Source organism: Corylus avellana, chromosome ca8 (assembly GCF_901000735.1).
Source record: "Corylus avellana chromosome ca8, CavTom2PMs-1.0".
Classification (NCBI taxonomy): Eukaryota; Viridiplantae; Streptophyta; class Magnoliopsida; order Fagales; family Betulaceae; genus Corylus; species Corylus avellana.
Window position 1 is genome coordinate 23,750,229 of NC_081548.1, and position 17,620 is coordinate 23,767,848.

The following is a 17,620-nucleotide window of genomic DNA, read 5'->3' on the forward strand; positions in this document are numbered from 1 at the left end:
AGTAATTTTATTCCCCCCCCAAAAAAAAAATAATAATAATTTTTAGATGTATGACCTTTATACACTAAAGCGACTTATGGTTATAGCAAAAGTTTTCAATAAAATATTTATATTAACACGGGACTCTTAGCAAAACCAAAACATACTCATAAGAATGCAAATATTTTTAATAAACAAGTGAAGATGGATGGTTAGGTAATTATGATATATTATATCAATGTACCAATTTAAAAAGTTTTGAAATGTTAGCTCTAAAAGCATGGTTAATGTTAATCAACAGTTATCCAAAAAGTTTAAGATAATATAAAATTGTTGATTAATCATTTAATTAATATTTTTTATATTTCCCCTTGCATGTGTGCTCAAACTTTCAAATAACAAGGGAGATCCAACACGTTTATTATTTAATTGACATGTGAGGTGAATGATATGGACAATGTTCAAACTCACAACTTTTACTCTAATATCATGTTAAATTACTAGTTATCCTAAAATATTCAATTAGTAAAAAATGGTTAATTTAATTAATATTTTAACAGTAAACACGTCATATAAGAGTAGATGAGTTTGCATTATCTAGATATGCATTTTATATTAACGATATTCAATTAGTAGAAAATAGTTAATTTAATTAATATTTTAACAATAAATACGTCATATAAGAGTAGATGAGTTTGCATTGTCTAGATATGCATTTTATATTAACGATACTACTCAAAAGCCTATATATATATATATAGAAAATAATTTTTTTTTATGACATTGGAGTTTTTCAAACAACGAAAAGACATGAAGCAAATAGAATTATAGATTGAAGGAAAAAATGTATTGATTCTATGCTTATACAACACAAAATGTTATCTTGCGCAACATTGCCTTAAATAAAGTTTTATTTAATGGAGGGTTGTTATAAAAAAAACAGTAACTATTGATTGATTGGCTTTTTCTTAATTAAAAAAATAAATATTTTCTATTGGTTAAAGAATTTGTTATTTAAATTGGGAGCTAGCTGCTTAAGAATGGAAACTTTTGATATAGTAAGATAGACCATAAGTTAAATAGTTTTTGTTTTTAATAATAGAAAAATTATATTTGTAATTAATATGTGATTTTTATTAAGAGTTATCTAAACACATAAGGGTCAATTGTGGTTCATATAAGTCCTATAGTAAGGTCCCATGTCACGTGTCATCCATTGGTTTAGTTGTTTTGTGGCTTTTTGCATTTGCGTGCATCGTTTTTGCAGTGAAGACTTTTTCTACAAAGTTTGTTTCTTCCCATCGAGGAAGTGCTCATCCTCCATCAAGCGGCCCATTTGTTGCCATTTGGCCCAAGCAAACAATTTTTTTGGCCCATTTTATAGTTCTTGTTTGTCTTAATTTCAAGCACTATATTTCTATTTCGGCGGGGAAGCGTATTTAATATTGCTTAAAAAAAAAAAAATGAAATAAAGATACAAAAGATAAATGGCAAAATTTTTTATTCTCAATTGGTCTTATATTTTTTAATAGAAAAAAAAAAAAATTGCTCTTATATTTTTATTAGTAATGGTTAATTCTATAATTAGATGACATAGGTGCGGTTAAACCATAGGTCAGTACTAGCGGACCTACAGCTACCACGATAAGCTTAAATTAACATCGTTTGATTATCTTTCATATCCACATCATCCTTTTGAATTCCCATCAGACGGCTCGACCTCCAAGGCAAACAACCGCCTTAACTACATCGACACCTTCCTCTCACATAATTGACACACTCAGGCCACAGCGTACCGGTCCTCAAAAATCTAATCTCTCCTGCTTTCCTCGATCCTTCGTTCTTCACCTCCTCAAATCATACCGGCTGTAACACGGTCGTTTCGGCCCGTTCCTAACCCGAAATTTCATGGCCGAAACCCCGTCTCAGACACCGACGGAGCGCGTGCCCGACAGTGACGCCCCACAGTACTGGTGCTACCAGTGCGAGAAACGCGTCGCCGTCGAAACCCTAGCCAACCTCCCGGACGTCATCTGCTACGATTGCAAGAACGGCTTCGTCGAATCCATAGCTGCCACGTCACGCCCTTCGTCGGCTCCACCCTCCGGATCCTCAGATCAGGTCGACGATCCGTCTCACGGCGCACAGTTCTTTGAGCTCCTCCGCCTGATGACGCAGGTCACGCGTGAAAGCGACGCGCCTCCCCCTCTGCCCCGTGACCACTCCCCAGGCGAGGATTTTCTGAGGATCGAGATCGATGGATGGGACAACGATGACGAAGAGGACGATGATCCGAACAATACGGAGCTTCATAATCAAGGGGAAGAGGAAGGAAATGAACAGGATGAGGAAGGCAATCGATATGAGAACGAAGAACAGGAGAGTCAGGATCAGCGAGAGAGAGATGAAGACGAAGATGAAGAAGATCTACAGCGGAGGCGGCGGGATCGGCTGCGGCTTCGGATCCGGGACTTTGTGCCCCGCGCAAGGAGCGGGCGGAACCGGATCTTGGACTGGGCTGAGATCCTGATGGGCCTGGAGGAGAGCTCTATCGAGTTTCGCCTCGAAGTGCCCGAATCGGACCGATACGTCGGCAATCCCGAGGACTACGTGGACCAAGAGGGCTACGAGGCGTTGCTGCAGGCCCTGGCCGAGAACGACATAGCCGCAAGGAGAGGGGCCCCACCGGCGGCCAAATCGGCCGTGTCGGTGTTACCGAAGGTGCAGATTGCGTCGGAGGACCAAGCTTTGGTCTGCGCCATATGCAAGGACATGGTCGGTGTCGGCGAGATGGCCACGAAATTGCCCTGTGGGCACGAGTACCACGGCGATTGCATTGTGCCCTGGCTGGGGTCCCGAAATACTTGCCCAGTTTGCCGGTTTGAGCTGCCGACCGACGATCCCGATTACGAGAAGGAGAGGAAGAGAGTTTCGGCGAGTGCTGGCGGAGCTTCGGGTTCCGGTTCGAGCTGATTCGAATCGGTAAGCTTACTGTAATTTTTATTTTTCGTTTTTTTGGTCGTTTTAAGTTGTTGATGAAACTTTTGGTTGTTTGCTTATTAGTGTATTAGATTTGAGATATATTTCCATTTTCATCTGAATGTAAATAATATTTAACTCAATGTGGCGTTGCTTATGTTCAGTCTCATACCTTTATAAATAAACTAAGCTACGCTCGAGTTTAGATTAATACGGGTGGGCTTTAAATTCAAAACTTCTACCTCTGCGGCTCAACTTTTGCAATCGCATGGTTGTCTGAATGTAAACACGATGATTTTTCTACCGTTTTTGTTTTCATTCATGCATGCTTTCTTTGTGTCTTAGGGGAAAAGAGATGGGGTTGAGTGGAGAGAGACGTTTAAACAATTACTAAAATTGTTGTCTTTTAGCGCGGTTTCGTGGACCTGTAGTTGTGGAATATAGCAATGCCATGAGCTTTTATGCGTACCCCAACTTCCTTTCTTGTTTATTGTATGATGTCGTTTTGGCTGGTTTCCTAGCTTTTGTCTATTTGAGCCTGGAGCTGTTTCCCAAGCTGAATTATCTCTTGGTCTCCTTTAGAAAGAGAATAGGCTCCAAGCCTTGGATAATTTAATTTTTGGGACCCCAAAACCACCGAGCCATATGCCTCTATCAACCTATAGATGAAAGTGCTCGTTTAATTTCTGCTCTCATGGTTTTGGCTCTCGGGTAGACAGTTATCATTTATATTTTGTAACGTGTTTTCTTTTTCTTTTTTTCCTTCTCTTTCCAGCATTGATGAAAGTGTCTGGAACCAACCTATTACCTGCAGAAAATAAACTTTATTGTGTGTTTGAATGCGTGCCTGGGTAACAAATCTAAACTAGTAATGCTAAACGTACAACTCTTTTACAGCTTGTTGACACATGTTGGCATATGATTGGAGCCAAGTCACAAACTAAAAAAAATTTAACACCCTGATACGGGTCAGCAAGTTATGAAAGAGTTGTAGGTATCATTTTTCAATTTGAAATGAGAAAGCAATATATGCATTTATTTTTTACATGTGTATGCATGCTCTTGGGCAAAACCCAACAAACACAAAGCAGTATGAAGTAGATGAAAGTACTAGGCCATGTTTGATCATACTGGCGATTCCATTGTCATCCATTATTTTGCATCTATGCTGTGTTCAATAGCTGGAAATTAGGGATTGCAGGAACCTTTTGTTGTCATAGTCCTCTGTGAACATGTCTTACCCGTTTTATTGTAAGCAGGTGGATGCATTTGTAACATGGCATGGCCCTAGCTTCCTAAGATGTGGTCTGTTTAGTGATGTTTTTATAGAATTTGAAAGTATTCAAGGTTAGATAGTAGAACATGTATTTGAAATATATGTATACAAAAGAAGAGTGAGGTAGTAGCAAGCATCTTAACCTTGCGATTGTACAATGTTATTATGTTTACTTCTTTTGTGTGGCTTGACTATGTGTATACGGGTAGATAGTGATCTATAGCTCCCATCTCTATGAAACAGTGAAGAGAAAACTTCCTCAAAAGTTCTATACAAAGTAAAATAACGATTTTTTTTTTTTTTTTCAACCAGGCTTTTGTTATTAGTGTGTTTACATTATTTGTCAATCCCAACAGATCTCTCATCTTTCTCATTTCTTTATAAGGCGGTTTTTCATATGAATTTTTATTTATTTGTCAGAATCTTATGCTATACCTGTCTCTATATATGGAATTCATTGGTAACTAAAGTAAGACAAGTTTGAATTCGATGAAAAACTACAATAAAACATGTGATGATGGTACAACTGTTGTATATTTAATTTATCTAGAAAAATAATTTTTGTATGATTTATGAAGGTGGGAGTTCTATTAAAGCTTTTTAACCTAGAGAAATTCATTTGCTTGGAAACACAAGAATCACAATATACTGCTAATGTGTTAAAATGGTGGAAAAAAAGTGAAAAACTCAATCATTTGGTTGCATGTGGTGTTTGATTTTTCTGAACTCCATTTTTTTGAGGAAGATGCTTTCATCCCCTTTCACATATGAACATATTTCATGTTCGAAGTGCCAGCAAATTTTCTTTTTGGAACCACTTACCAGTTATCTCAACCTCTGTTGTGGATTTATTTAAATGTATTGGAAATTGGGGTTTGGAGTTATTGTGGCTTTTTGGGGTGTTATGTGACACCCTCGAAAGTTCCATTAGTAAGATAGATGGTTCACATTAAGTTGGTGAATTATAAAGGAGTTCATATCCTTTTAAGCTTCACATTGTTTTTTTTATTAGGTGAAACTAAGGTTTTATAAGTGATTTTACAATAGTTGCATTTTGACTAGTTTTTTTAGAGTGATAGTGCAAATGTGACTAATGTTTTTTCTATCTATTACAAGTTAAGTAAGAAAAATAGTATAAGTACGGGTTTTGTAGCTAATAAATTATGCACCCTGTGCTTATAAAGACTTTTCTGCAGTTCTTGGAACAATGTTATTCCTGTTGAGTAATTGGAGCTCGTTATTTTGAATTAGGCCAATAGACTTGGATACCTTGGGAGGAATAGGATGCTATTCATTTCATTTCATTTCCTTCTCCGCCTCCACGTTTGGATGCTATATTGGTGGTGTTCATCGAGTACAAATCGTCTTAGATTTCATATTCTTTGCTGATCATTTCTGGATGGTCTTAATCCAACGAGTTGGCCATCAGGTGTCGGTGCCAAGCTTTGTTATCCTATTGAATGTTGGCGAGCTGATCACTTTGGCAGCTCGAGCGTGGATTTTCCTGTGATTTTTTTTTTGTTAAAAAAAAAAAAAACTATAATGAATGCTAATATGTTTTGACTTTTGTCCATCTAAATGCGTATTTGGATAAATTTAAGGGATATACCTATGAATATTTGTAAGCACGCGTTTACCAACCAACCAACTTTATTAGGAATATATAATAATAATAATAATTATGAATTGATATCTGTGTGGCTGTTTTTATCGAGCCAGTGTGACACATCTTGACTAGTTGTTCAACTTTAATACTATTTTCAACCTGGATTTTGGACTGGCACGGCGAGGCTCAGGCTGCCCTTTTAGCTGTCAATCTTGCAGCCTGAGCCTCATTGGACAGCTAAAAGGGCTGAAAGTTGACAAACATTTACGAAGAAGAAGTTGTTTCTGTTGACATCGTTAAAGTAGACAAATGCGTTTAAACTTTAAAGGACTAATTAAAAAAATTTCCCTAATAATCTTCCGTTGATTAGAACATTACTTTTAGCTATATTTTTTGAGCGGGACTGAAAGGTGTAGAGTTTTTACTTAATAATCTTCCACTAATGTCGTATCATCAGATTCAATCTTCTGAACGCCATGAACATCGTGTGAGAGCATGTTTGAGATTGCATTTGAGAGACCTAAAATTATTTTTAACACTAAAAAAAACCTTTTTTTTTTTTTAAAAAAAAAAAAAATACTCATTTGGTAAAAAAATTAAAAGCATTTTTTTTCAAAAACTTAAAAATGAAGTTTTTGTTCAAAAGTTTTTTTTAACTTAAAAATTATATTTCTCAAACGCAATTCAAAACAGACTCTAAGTCTAGTTGGAGTGGGATGTACGGAACTGAGAGCTCTTATTTTCATGAAATATATATATATATATATTAAGTTGCTCTATTCAAGGCCAAGATAAATTTAGTAGAGTTCTCGTTCTCACTATTTTCTTCTTAAACAATTGTAGGAATATTCTTTCTAAAAAAAATTAAAAAAAAAACATTCTAGGCCCGAGAAAAACTTGCATCACTTACTATACATGGCCTCACATCAATTTTGTCTTTTTAAAGATGATTTTACGAAACTATGGACCGAAGAATATACAGTTAATGGCGAATATCTCTCTAGAGAGATCTTGTGGTCATAAATGAGACATTTGTCTCATTAATATAAATAATAATAAAATATTATTTATATTTTAAAAATAATAAAAATAAAAAATTAAATGGCTACTCTACACCTATTTTTTGTATTATCTAGCCAACACCCTGGGCTGAAAGGCCATGGGATTACACCTCTAAAAGGCCAAATTTTTTTTTTTTTTTTTTTTATTTGGCCGTTGGCCACCCCCAGGCCCAATTGAGGTGGCCGGCCACATCCTATGACAAAAATGGGATGGCCAGCTACCTCTTAATTTTTTATTTTTTTTTTTAATTATTTTAAAAATACCAATAATATTTTATTGTTATTTATATTAATGAGACAAATGCCCCATTTATAACCCCATAGAGATCCTGACTACTAACTGGAGAGGATCCACTTCCGCATTTTATGGATATTAGAGGTTTTTATTTAATGAATGAGTAACTTTCATTAACAAACAACTAAACACTTTACAAGCATAATAAATGGGTTTGTTTCTCAAAACTTTTTAGATGTTTTTTGTTCGAAAAAAGTGTTTTAATTTGATATAAATATTAAAATAGTTTTGAGTTATTTATTAATATTTTTATTTTGTAAAAAGCAAAAAGTTTGAGCAAAAAACGTAGAACAAAAGTTTATTTTTTAAATTGGTTGTTCTAAAATTATATGTGAGGATTACGTGCTATAAAGGCATGCAAGAATTACATAGAAATCAATTTAGTAGAAAAAATATTGTTTTTTAGAGTACTAATTTAAAGGATTCTTTCTTGTTTATTACATGTTCCCCTCCTCATGAGCATAGAACTCAATGCTCATGGTTGACATGAACTCAAGAAACCACCACATATATCACCGAATTTTACCAACTGCGTTTGAGCTTCCTTGGCATAGGCATCGGGTTGAAAGTCGAACTATGTAGTGCCCACTAAACTAATTGCCCAAACACCAACCCATTATTTTCGGGCGGGTTAACGGGTAGGATATAAAGACTGAGGCCCAACTAATTAAACCCTTTAAACCCCCCGCTCTAAAGTCTAAACCCTCACGCTGCTCAATCAAACGCGGCCTTCCTTCCCATGGCTCCGACCTTCGTTTTCGAAGCCCCAAGCGACGAAGAACTCGACCTCCACTTCCCTGCGAAAGGCGACGAAGACGACGACGAACAAGAAGAAGCACATGAAATAGAAGACGAAGAAGAAGAGGAACGACCATCGAAGCACAAATCTCAATCTCCATGGGACTTCGGATCCTACTCGGAGTCCGTCGCCGAAGAGCATGCCCGCCGCAGCACAACCTCCATCGACTTCAAAATATCCAAAGCCCTCCAAAACCGGTCCGTCCCAATCTCCAATGACGAGTCCGATAGCGCCGAGTCCGAACTCGATAAACAAGTAACTAAGCCCCTCTCTCTCTCTCTCTCTCTCTCTCTCTCTCTCTCTCTTCTTTAATCCATCAATTCAAAATTCTTAAGTTTAATTTTTGGTTGACTTATTATAGGAAGATTATAGGCCCGAAGATGATGATGATACGACCAGTAATGCCGGTGACAGTAAGTCTTTCTTTGCACCGTCCGATGGAGCTTCGTTCCATGCCAATTCATTCATGGAGCTCAATTTGTCGCGTCCTTTGCTTCGGGCTTGTGAGGCCTTGGGGTACACTAAGCCCACGCCAATTCAGGTTTATTTATTTATTTTTTTGTTTAGGTCTTGTGGTTTGTATGTGCTTTACATATGCCATATTGGTTTTTGCTGAGTTTTAGGGTTTTGATTGTAGGCGGCGGTCATACCATTAGCATTGAGCGGGAGAGATATATGCGGGAGTGCTGTTACTGGTTCCGGAAAGGTGAATTGTTTGAAACTCTATGGAACTTTTTTGATGAATAAATTATTTCTACGATTAGTGGCTGTTGTGTTACGAATCTTATGCAAAATCATTGACTGGAACTGGGAGGCCCATAGTTTTTAAGTTTTTGATTTGTGACAATTTAGTTGAGGTGATGGCTTTTGCAATTGTTTCCATTACACAGACAGCCGCATTTGCACTGCCTACTTTGGAGAGGTTGCTATTCCGTCCGAAACGTGTGCCGGCAATTAGGGTTCTTATTCTTACTCCTACTCGTGAGTTGGCGATTCAGTATGTGTTATTTTCCCCTACTTGTTATTTTTCATATGCGTATAGCATGCTTTTTTATGAGAAAAAAATTTGGTTGCTTTCGTTAGGGTAATGTTTTGAAGTTTGAAAAACCCACTTGTGCTTAAGCGTTTGTGAAGAGATGTAATTAGTCGTGCAGTATATTAGATTACTCCAGTTCATTTCTTGTTTGGGAAACATTGTTGAATGTTTATGGTTCACATTTCTGCTTCAAATTGTACTGACGATTATGAAGAAACATTTGATTATGAATTCTGATACACCACTTGGCATCTCAAGTCCAAGCCAGACACCATTTTCCCCAGAAGGCCCATGACTTGGTCTTATACGAGTGTTAAATACCTCCTGTGAAAAAAAACATTTCTCTGCAATATGTGATATTTCGTAAGGGAATTTGTTCTTTGGCTTACATGACTTGTCAGAGAAAAGGAAGAAAACGGTTCTTTTTGCTCACCTGGTTTGGTCCTAGTCTTAAATTAATGATTAATCAAATGTCAAATTTGTTGTGCAGGGTTCTCAGTATGATAGAGAAACTTGCTCAATTTACCGACATCAGATGTTGCCTGGTTGTTGGTGGGCTTTCGACAAAGGTTTGGTCATTGATTTCTTTAATGGATTAATTTCAAACACCTGGTATGAGGTGTGATTACACCCACCTTCTGCTTGTTGTTAGTATTTTGTTTAACTCATATGAAATCAGATCTATTTGACAAATCACAAATCAAAGTTCAGGTGTATTTATATGTAGATTTACATTAAATTGTAATTCGGACTTTTTTGAAGTCCAAAAAAAAAAAAGAGAGAATCCTGGACATTAAGGTCAATATTTTGTTTCTGGACTTTTGCTACAATCATATGCAATAAGTAACTTTAAGCGCAAAAAATAGTACCTTTGTTCACCCTTCTGTTATAACTCAATAAATCAAATTAACTAGTTTGGCTATTCACCCAAAAAGCAAATTTAAGCATTTTAAATACAAATACGAGAACATGGTTAAAATGCCAATGTGTGTCACCGCTTAAAAGTACTTATTAACTGATAGTAAAGAAAAAGGTGGATTTATCTTTTACTTTTTAGCTTTATCTGTTTCCGTTAGGGACATTGCAGTGATATCATTTCTATATTAGGTGCAAGAGGTAGCCTTGAGATCAATGCCAGATATTGTTGTGGCCACACCAGGTCGCATGATTGACCATTTACGCAATTCTATGTCTGTGGATTTGGATGATCTTGCGGTTCTAATCCTTGATGAGGCCGATCGCCTTTTAGAGCTTGGATTTAGTGCTGAAATTCGTGAGCTGGTATCTTTCTGTCCTTTTTAACGCAAAAAGTTGGAATATAGAATATGTTGTTTTATTTTTTCTGTGTTCTGATTTCTTCAACTTGAGTTCTACTCATTGATGGTCTATTAACAGGTCCGTCTATGCCCTGTAAGAAGACAGACCATGCTATTTTCGGCTACAATGACTGAAGAAGTTGATGAGCTTATCAAACTTTCCCTGACCAAACCCTTGCGCCTTTCAGCTGATCCATCCACAAAACGGCCGGCAACATTGACTGAGGAGTAAATCCTTAATTAAATGTTCATTCTACTTAGCTTAGCTAATTTTATGTTCCATTTATGCTTACAAAGTTATGTAATACTTTTTTAGTTAAAGATTGATCTCAAGCAGAGGCTTATATTGAACAGAAGCTATTATATGAATCATCCTCTATAGTAGCCTCCTATTACATTTCCATCTAACTCATAAAGGACTATTACTTATCAAGGACTATGGCTTCCGTTGTGTAGGGTGGTTAGGATACGCCGGATGCGCGAAGTAAATCAGGAAGCAGTTCTTCTTGCATTGTGCTCAAAGACTTTTACTTCCAAAGTGATCATTTTCAGGTTCTAACTACTGCTACTTGCAGTTAGAATTATTGTCTTCACGTATGAATGGTGACTTTAGGTTGTTGCCTATAATATATCTAACTGGGCAATCTTGATGTTCGGATAAATATGAAAATATTTGTACTGTGGGGGAGATGATGATATTACGCAGCAATATGTTTCTCTTTTAAAATGCCCAGAAAAGGAGGATGAAAAAAGAAAGGAAAAAAAAAAAAAAGATTCCTGTTTTAAAGTTATGGTCAACCAAAAGGTAAATGTCATTTCTAAGGGTTTCACATTGCTAGTAAAGCCTTTTTCCTAGTGCTGGGTTTGAGATGAGTTGTCTACTTGAATCTAATTTCTGATTACGGTCTGTCAAATGTCTTGTCTTAGTATTCACAGTCTATCTTACCTGTGCTCCTAAGCCTGCAGAAAAGAAAATGTTTAGTCGAGGCTTATAAATCATTATGAAGTGAAATATTGAGTGTTTTGGGTCAATTCATGTTACTTTTGTGTGTTTCAAACTGTCTTGAAGTTTATGCACGCTTTTCCTACAGATAATTTTTTCAGGACTTGAATGATTTTTCATTTCTTTTGGCAGTGGAACAAAACAGGCTGCACATAGATTGAAGATTCTATTTGGATTAGCTGGCTTTAAAGCAGCTGAGCTTCATGGAAATCTTACCCAAGTCCAGCGCCTTGATGTGAGAATCTTACTACTCTAAAGTACATTTTGCTTTTTTGTATTCATCTCAAGTGGTAAGTGCCTTGGTCTTTGTGGTAGTCCATGAGGCCTAAGGTTCGAATCCCCTTGTGTGCAAACGATTCTTTGGAGCTAGCCTATCAGCGAAATCAGAGTATTACCTGATTCGTGTGGAGGGGGCACTTTACATGGGTTCGAGGTTTACCTAACAAGGGTGGGCACACGAAGTGGCCCTTCCTTAGAGGGGTTCTTCGTCATCAAAGAAATGTTGCTCCTTAGTGGAGAAAATCATGCTATTTTCTTTATGGCGCTAAAATCTTGAAGCCTGTTGGAGAATGCTTTTCCTTGTCTTTTGATCTTGTGATCGTTTTGATTTTATGAATCTTATGGTTGTTTGTGTAGGCTTTGGAACTTTTCAGAAAGCAACAAGTCGAGTTTTTGATTGCAACTGACGTGGCTGCTCGTGTGAGAACAAATTCTCAAACTTACTTATCTTCTTTGAAAAGTGCTCTCATGCACTTTTGTCGTTACATAATCCTGAATCTACAATTATTGTAACCTATCCCTCTGCCCCCCTCAGCCACTTTCCTGGCACACCCCACTTTGGTTGGGCGGCCGGGGCGGGAAGATAGTTGGTTTGTTCATGGATGAATTTATTAGTCCTTTGCCTTTTTTCTCCTTCCTTTCTTTTTTTTTAGCCATAAATTAAAGATTCTAGTGTTATGAAGTTGGATAACAATAAACTGTATTCTTTTGTGACTCTATAGTTTGGTCATCTTTTATAGGGACTTGATATCATTGGTGTTCAAACGGTGATAAATTATGCATGTCCTCGGGATGTTACAAGGTATATATACTAGACCCTTTCTCATTGTTGCCATGTGGTGATATACACATTTGAGCTCACTTTCTGCGTCCTGGTAGAAGCCATTTTATTATTTTGTTCCTTTATGCAGCTATGTTCATCGTGTTGGTCGTACAGCAAGAGCTGGTCGGGAAGGATACGCTGTTACATTTGTTTCAGATAATGACCGATCTCTTTTGAAAGACATTGTGAGCATCATTTTCTTCCTCATATATATATATATATGTCATGTGTGTGTGTATGTCACCATTCTTTTGATTTTGCTATCAATTCATAATAACCTCTAATTCTACTTCATAAAAAATCTAAAAACCCACAACCATATCTTCTTTTTCATTTTAACACGCTGTACCTTAGTAAATACTTTAGCTCCATATTTCTCTATTGGGAAAAATTCATATACTTCCCTCAAACTAACACCCAATTGATAATATTGCCCTCAAACTTTCAATTGCGATAATCTTCCCGCTAAACTACCAAACAATTGACAATACCTCCCAAGGCCAGCAAAAAGACAAAAATGACCATAATTTTTTTTTTTTCAATAAGACAAAAATACTCCAATAAATTCAAAAATAAAAAAACAAAACTTTTTTTATTTTTTTATTTTTAAAATTTTCACACCCTGAGTTTTTGTTTATTTATTTTTTAAAAATTGTTTTATTTTATTAAGGGTATTTTCATCATTTGGGAGGGGGGAGGGGGGGAATTGTCAATTTTTGGTAGTTTGGGGGAGACGTCACAATTGAAAGTTTAGGGGGATATTGTCAATTGGGTAGTAATTTGAGGAGGGTATGTGGACTTACTCTTCTCTATTTTACAACTGGTTTTCACCTTTAATCGTATTTGTGCTCAACTACCTGAAGATCTGCAAACTTCATAAATGAAACTCCAACAAAAAACATAGCAGAAGTTTTGTGTTTTATAGTTTCTTTTATATTAATTACAGAATAATTCCAAAATAAATGTTCCTTTTTTAGAATTTGTTGATGCTTTCTCTCATCTAAGAAAAGGGAGAAAAAAAAAAGAAGGCGATAAGAATTTGATGCTTCCAACAAATTAATTTTGGCATTCATCAATAGTTGAGTTAATAGCATTGTTTACTACTTACAACCCCATCTCTTTTAGTACTTAATTTGCATTGAAGTTCATGTAATGGGAATCTTAAGTTCTTAACTATTATACTTAGGTTCTAGTATCAACAGAATGTTCTCCACATTCAAAAATAATAATGAGAATCTTCTCGTGAGTAGAAACCACGATAAGATTTACCCGAGTTATGTTTCTGATTTGATAGGCGAAGAGAGCTGGTTCAAAGCTGAAGAGTCGAATTGTTGCAGAACAATCAATAACTAAGTGGTCTGAGATAATTGAGCAAATGGAAGATCAAGTGGCTGTGATTCTTCAAGAAGAAATGTATTTACTTCTTGGCAAATGCCTTTGACTCAAATATTTTCATTACAAAAAAAGGTTCATTGTAAAATTTTTTTATCTTATTGCTCATTGCATTGCAATAATAGATTTTTGCTTATATTCAGGGAAGAGAGAGCCCTAAGAAAAGCTGAAATGGAAGCAACAAAGGTATGTAATTTTACATACGTGCTTTCTTTTTTTATATGACATCACGAGGGTACAGTTGCTCTTTAGATGAGCCTGATTTATAGTGTCATTTTTTCTATTGTTTTGACCAAGTCTTTTGAAAGTCTGTATTATCATATCCAAAGCTGCCATCATATATCTATTTGTCTCTGAGCGATTGTTATTACTTATTAGTTGATTGCTGGGATGATCTTATGCTTAAGCTTATCATAAATTCGTGCACTTCTATGATGTGAGCAGGCAGAAAATATGATTGAACATAGGGATGAAATTTATTCGCGGCCCAAAAAAACCTGGTTTCTGAAAGAAAAGGAGAAAAAGCTTGTTGCGAAGGAAGCAAAGGTTATTTCTAATTGTATCTTTTTTCTGAGGTCTATAATTTTTTCTCAAAATCAATTTGTGCATCTTTACCTATTCATTAGTTGGTGCATAAATGATCAGGCCATCCTTTTTTAATTTGTTGACATGGCCAATTGGAACCGTGTAAGTCATTCTCAATTGCGTCTAATGTATCTGCATGATAAGGTTCTTCAGTTTCAACATGATTGGGTTGTTGCTATATGATTAACTAGAATTTTGTGACCCCAGAAAAACTTTTCACAACACAGTGACGTCTTTTCCAAATGGTGCTTATATAAGAGTTATACCTTATATAACTCTAAATTCTGTACTACCCTGCTGGATATTCATATTGCCATGCAGCTCTTGTTGGCTAGACAGAGTTATACCTTTTATCTTTATCTATTGTTTATATCCCTTGTACAGGGGCTATGCCCTTTCCCTCTCTCTCTCTCTGTCCCCCTACCCCCCTCCTTTCTTCTCTACTTATTCATCTTTTTCTTTCCCATCATACCTTATCTCCAGTGGAGTCATCTATTCTACACGATTTTGTCATTTTCTTAATCCAAACATTCCCTCTTTGGATTGGAGTTTAACCAATTAAAATGTGACCTCTGCTAACTTATTGGCAGGCATCTATGGGAAAAGAAAAAAATTCTGGAAAAGAGGTAATCAGTGCCCAACAAGCCGAAGACCTCAAAATGAAGGAAAAAAGGAAGCGGGAGCGTGAGGTGCTTATTATCTTGAATCTGTGTTTATTTGTTTATTTGTTTATTTGATAGTTATTGAATGGAAATTTCTGGTTGATATACAACATGACATGTTATTGGCTGGTATATGCTGAGTAGAAAAATATGCCGCGGAAGAAGCGTCGAAAATTGGAAGCAGCTAGAGAAATGTTGGAGGATGAAAACCAAGTTAACAAACAAGAAGTATGTTTCTCCTCTACTTTGTTGTGTTAATGTCCATCTGTATCATACTCTTAGCTTATTAAAAAGCAGCCTTTAGTGACATGTAGGAAAGAAAAAAAAAGTTATCTGGATTAACTAAAAAAAAAAAACAGCAGCTTTGCGGGACAATTGGATGATCCAACCTATTTGGAATCTTAATATGAAGAATGTGCCTTCATCGAGGCAATTGTCAAAGTCTGCCAATATCTTCTGCTTGTTGACCTTCATAAGTCAACATGACAACATCTGAGCTTATGATGGTCTAAGGGGACTGCCACTATTATATGTGCACAAAATTGTCTGCCTTCCCCTTCGAGTGATATAATTGTCAACTACAACTTTTTTCTTTTGTTATTTCATTTTTTAGTTGTGGGTTTTTTTTTTTTCATAATGGCACACACACTGTTTAATATGTAAGAACTGCAGGGTAACGGGAAAAACAAGAAAGAAAAAGCTGGAATATCACTTGTTGACGTGGGTTACCGACGGGCCAAAGCAGTAAAGGCTGGAAAGAGGGCGCTGGATGCTGGCAAGATTGTAAAGAAGACCAGCAGTAATTCTAAACGTCCTACCCAAAAACCTCAATCAAGGACAGAAGAGATGCAGGAGCTATTCCAGAGTGATATGAGTGAGAGAAAGCAGAAAAGAAACGATGCTGCAGGAAAGAAAAAGTCCAAGAAATCCTTTAAGAGCAAGTCAAGGTATGAATTAACTTCCAATCCTTTTCACCTTTTCAGATCTGATGTGTGTTCCAAGGCATTCTTTTTGCTGTTCGAATCTGTTACGTGGCGACTTTGGTTTAAGCTGAAATTAAGACTGATATTGAGAATTGAGTTTATTGTGGTCAAGTGATTGCAAGATATCCTCTGCCCTTTGATTGGGATCTTATGTTATATTTAATCTTTCATTTCTGGGCCATAATTAAATTTTATATGAACTCACATGAAATAAAAAGAGTAGATTATTTCTCATAGTTTTGACTTTGCATTGATAACACTCATTGATCATTCATGCTACAATGCTCAAGGAAAATTTACTCGCTTTTAATCAATTGCTTTCTTCAGGTACAAGCGCAAGTAACAATTTCAAGTTGGTGGCTAAGATTACCCATAACATGTCTTAATGCGAGAGGATGGGCGGTCTATGGAGTTGTTCGTTCGGTCAACAATGATACTTTTAGAGGAAGAGGTAAATTGGTATCCAATACCATTTGCACACTTGAAGGCATGGGATGGGAGGAAGGGGTGTTACTGCTTTAGGAGAACATGTTTTACCGTAGCAACCAACTCCCATCGTTTTTGATCAATTATTGTGATGTATTATTGTTCTTTCCGAAATTTAATGTTGAGCAGTAAAGGGAAAAAAGGTTGGGTTCCCAAAAATTTATGAAACAAAAGTTTTATGTCCTCTACATCTCATCTGGATAAGTGTTCATTACAAAATCTACTGCATCGGGAAGAATGCTAAATTGGTCTTTGTTGTTTGGGGTTTTGACAAATAGGCATTTGGGGTGAAAAGTGAGTAAGCACTATTTGGGATAAGAAAAAAATTGGTAGATTTATCGCTAAAAAAGTGACAGAATTTTCTAAATTGAAACTTTCCGAAATTGGAGAAAACTTAAACAAAGCCTTTTCTAAATTGGAACTTCCCAAAACGCACATAAATTATGAAAAATAAAAAGCCTTACATCTTAATTTACGTTTCAATGTGTTCAGGATTAGCTAAATGAGAGCACAATTGAAACACATGAAAAGTCCTTGTGGTTGACAAAAGAAATATTCATTGTTCTATGCCCTGCCACACCCCCGGTAGGTTGTACGCCTAAAACATATTCATTTAATCTAGGATCCCAAAAAACATATTCCTTCCGCTATTTGTAATTATATGATCTTTGTGGTTTGGGGAGGATTATGGAACCTTTTCGGTTCTATTATTCTCCTTAGATCATTTGGTTGTACCATTTTTGACACATCAAGTCTTACCGCCTTCATTGGCGGCCAATTTTTTTGGTCCTTGCACCAAGAAAGCATAGGTCCATGTCATTCATTTGATGCATTGCTTCTTTTATTTTCTATTTACTTGTTCTATTTAAGTGGTTTCGGAACTTTTTGTTTGGGTTGCCCAGCCCTTAGCTTGTAATTTGTTGTTTCTAACTTATAAAAATAAAATTTTAAAAATTTTTATTTTTATTTTTTAAAAAAAGAACGTGAATTAAATCAAGTAAATAGAAGTGCAGCAACGAAAGGCTGCCAGCCTGCCACCCCAACCTCACGCGATTTGGAA

General features: G+C 36.3%; 2 protein-coding genes across 6 annotated transcripts; both read left to right on the top strand.

Moving 5' to 3' along the window:
- The first annotated feature begins 1,749 nt into the window (after window positions 1-1,749).
- Window positions 1,750-5,714, top strand: LOC132190208 (E3 ubiquitin-protein ligase CIP8-like). 5 transcript variants are annotated; one of them, XM_059605121.1, is made up of 2 exons: window positions 1,750-2,961; window positions 5,486-5,714. In XM_059605121.1, the coding sequence occupies exon 1, from the start codon at window positions 1,888-1,890 to the stop codon at window positions 2,950-2,952; it is 1,065 nt and encodes a 354-aa protein (XP_059461104.1). In that variant the 5' UTR covers window positions 1,750-1,887; the 3' UTR covers window positions 2,953-2,961; window positions 5,486-5,714. The 5 variants fall into 5 exon arrangements, with proteins under 5 accessions (XP_059461104.1, XP_059461107.1, XP_059461108.1 ...); XM_059605124.1 differs by lacking the exon at window positions 5,486-5,714 and adding an exon at window positions 5,431-5,447; XM_059605125.1 differs by lacking the exon at window positions 5,486-5,714 and adding an exon at window positions 4,215-4,406.
- Window positions 5,715-7,887: 2,173 nt separating this feature from the next.
- LOC132189670 (DEAD-box ATP-dependent RNA helicase 28) lies at window positions 7,888-16,744 on the top strand. The gene is made up of 19 exons (XM_059604432.1): window positions 7,888-8,250; window positions 8,357-8,536; window positions 8,633-8,701; window positions 8,886-8,992; window positions 9,522-9,600; window positions 10,139-10,312; window positions 10,427-10,575; window positions 10,804-10,899; window positions 11,483-11,585; window positions 11,987-12,049; window positions 12,370-12,431; window positions 12,541-12,637; window positions 13,747-13,865; window positions 13,988-14,030; window positions 14,289-14,390; window positions 15,020-15,118; window positions 15,236-15,319; window positions 15,764-16,038; window positions 16,402-16,744. The coding sequence occupies exons 1-19, from the start codon at window positions 7,936-7,938 to the stop codon at window positions 16,415-16,417; spliced, it is 2,232 nt and encodes a 743-aa protein (XP_059460415.1). The 5' UTR covers window positions 7,888-7,935; the 3' UTR covers window positions 16,418-16,744.
- The last annotated feature ends 876 nt before the right edge of the window (window positions 16,745-17,620 follow it).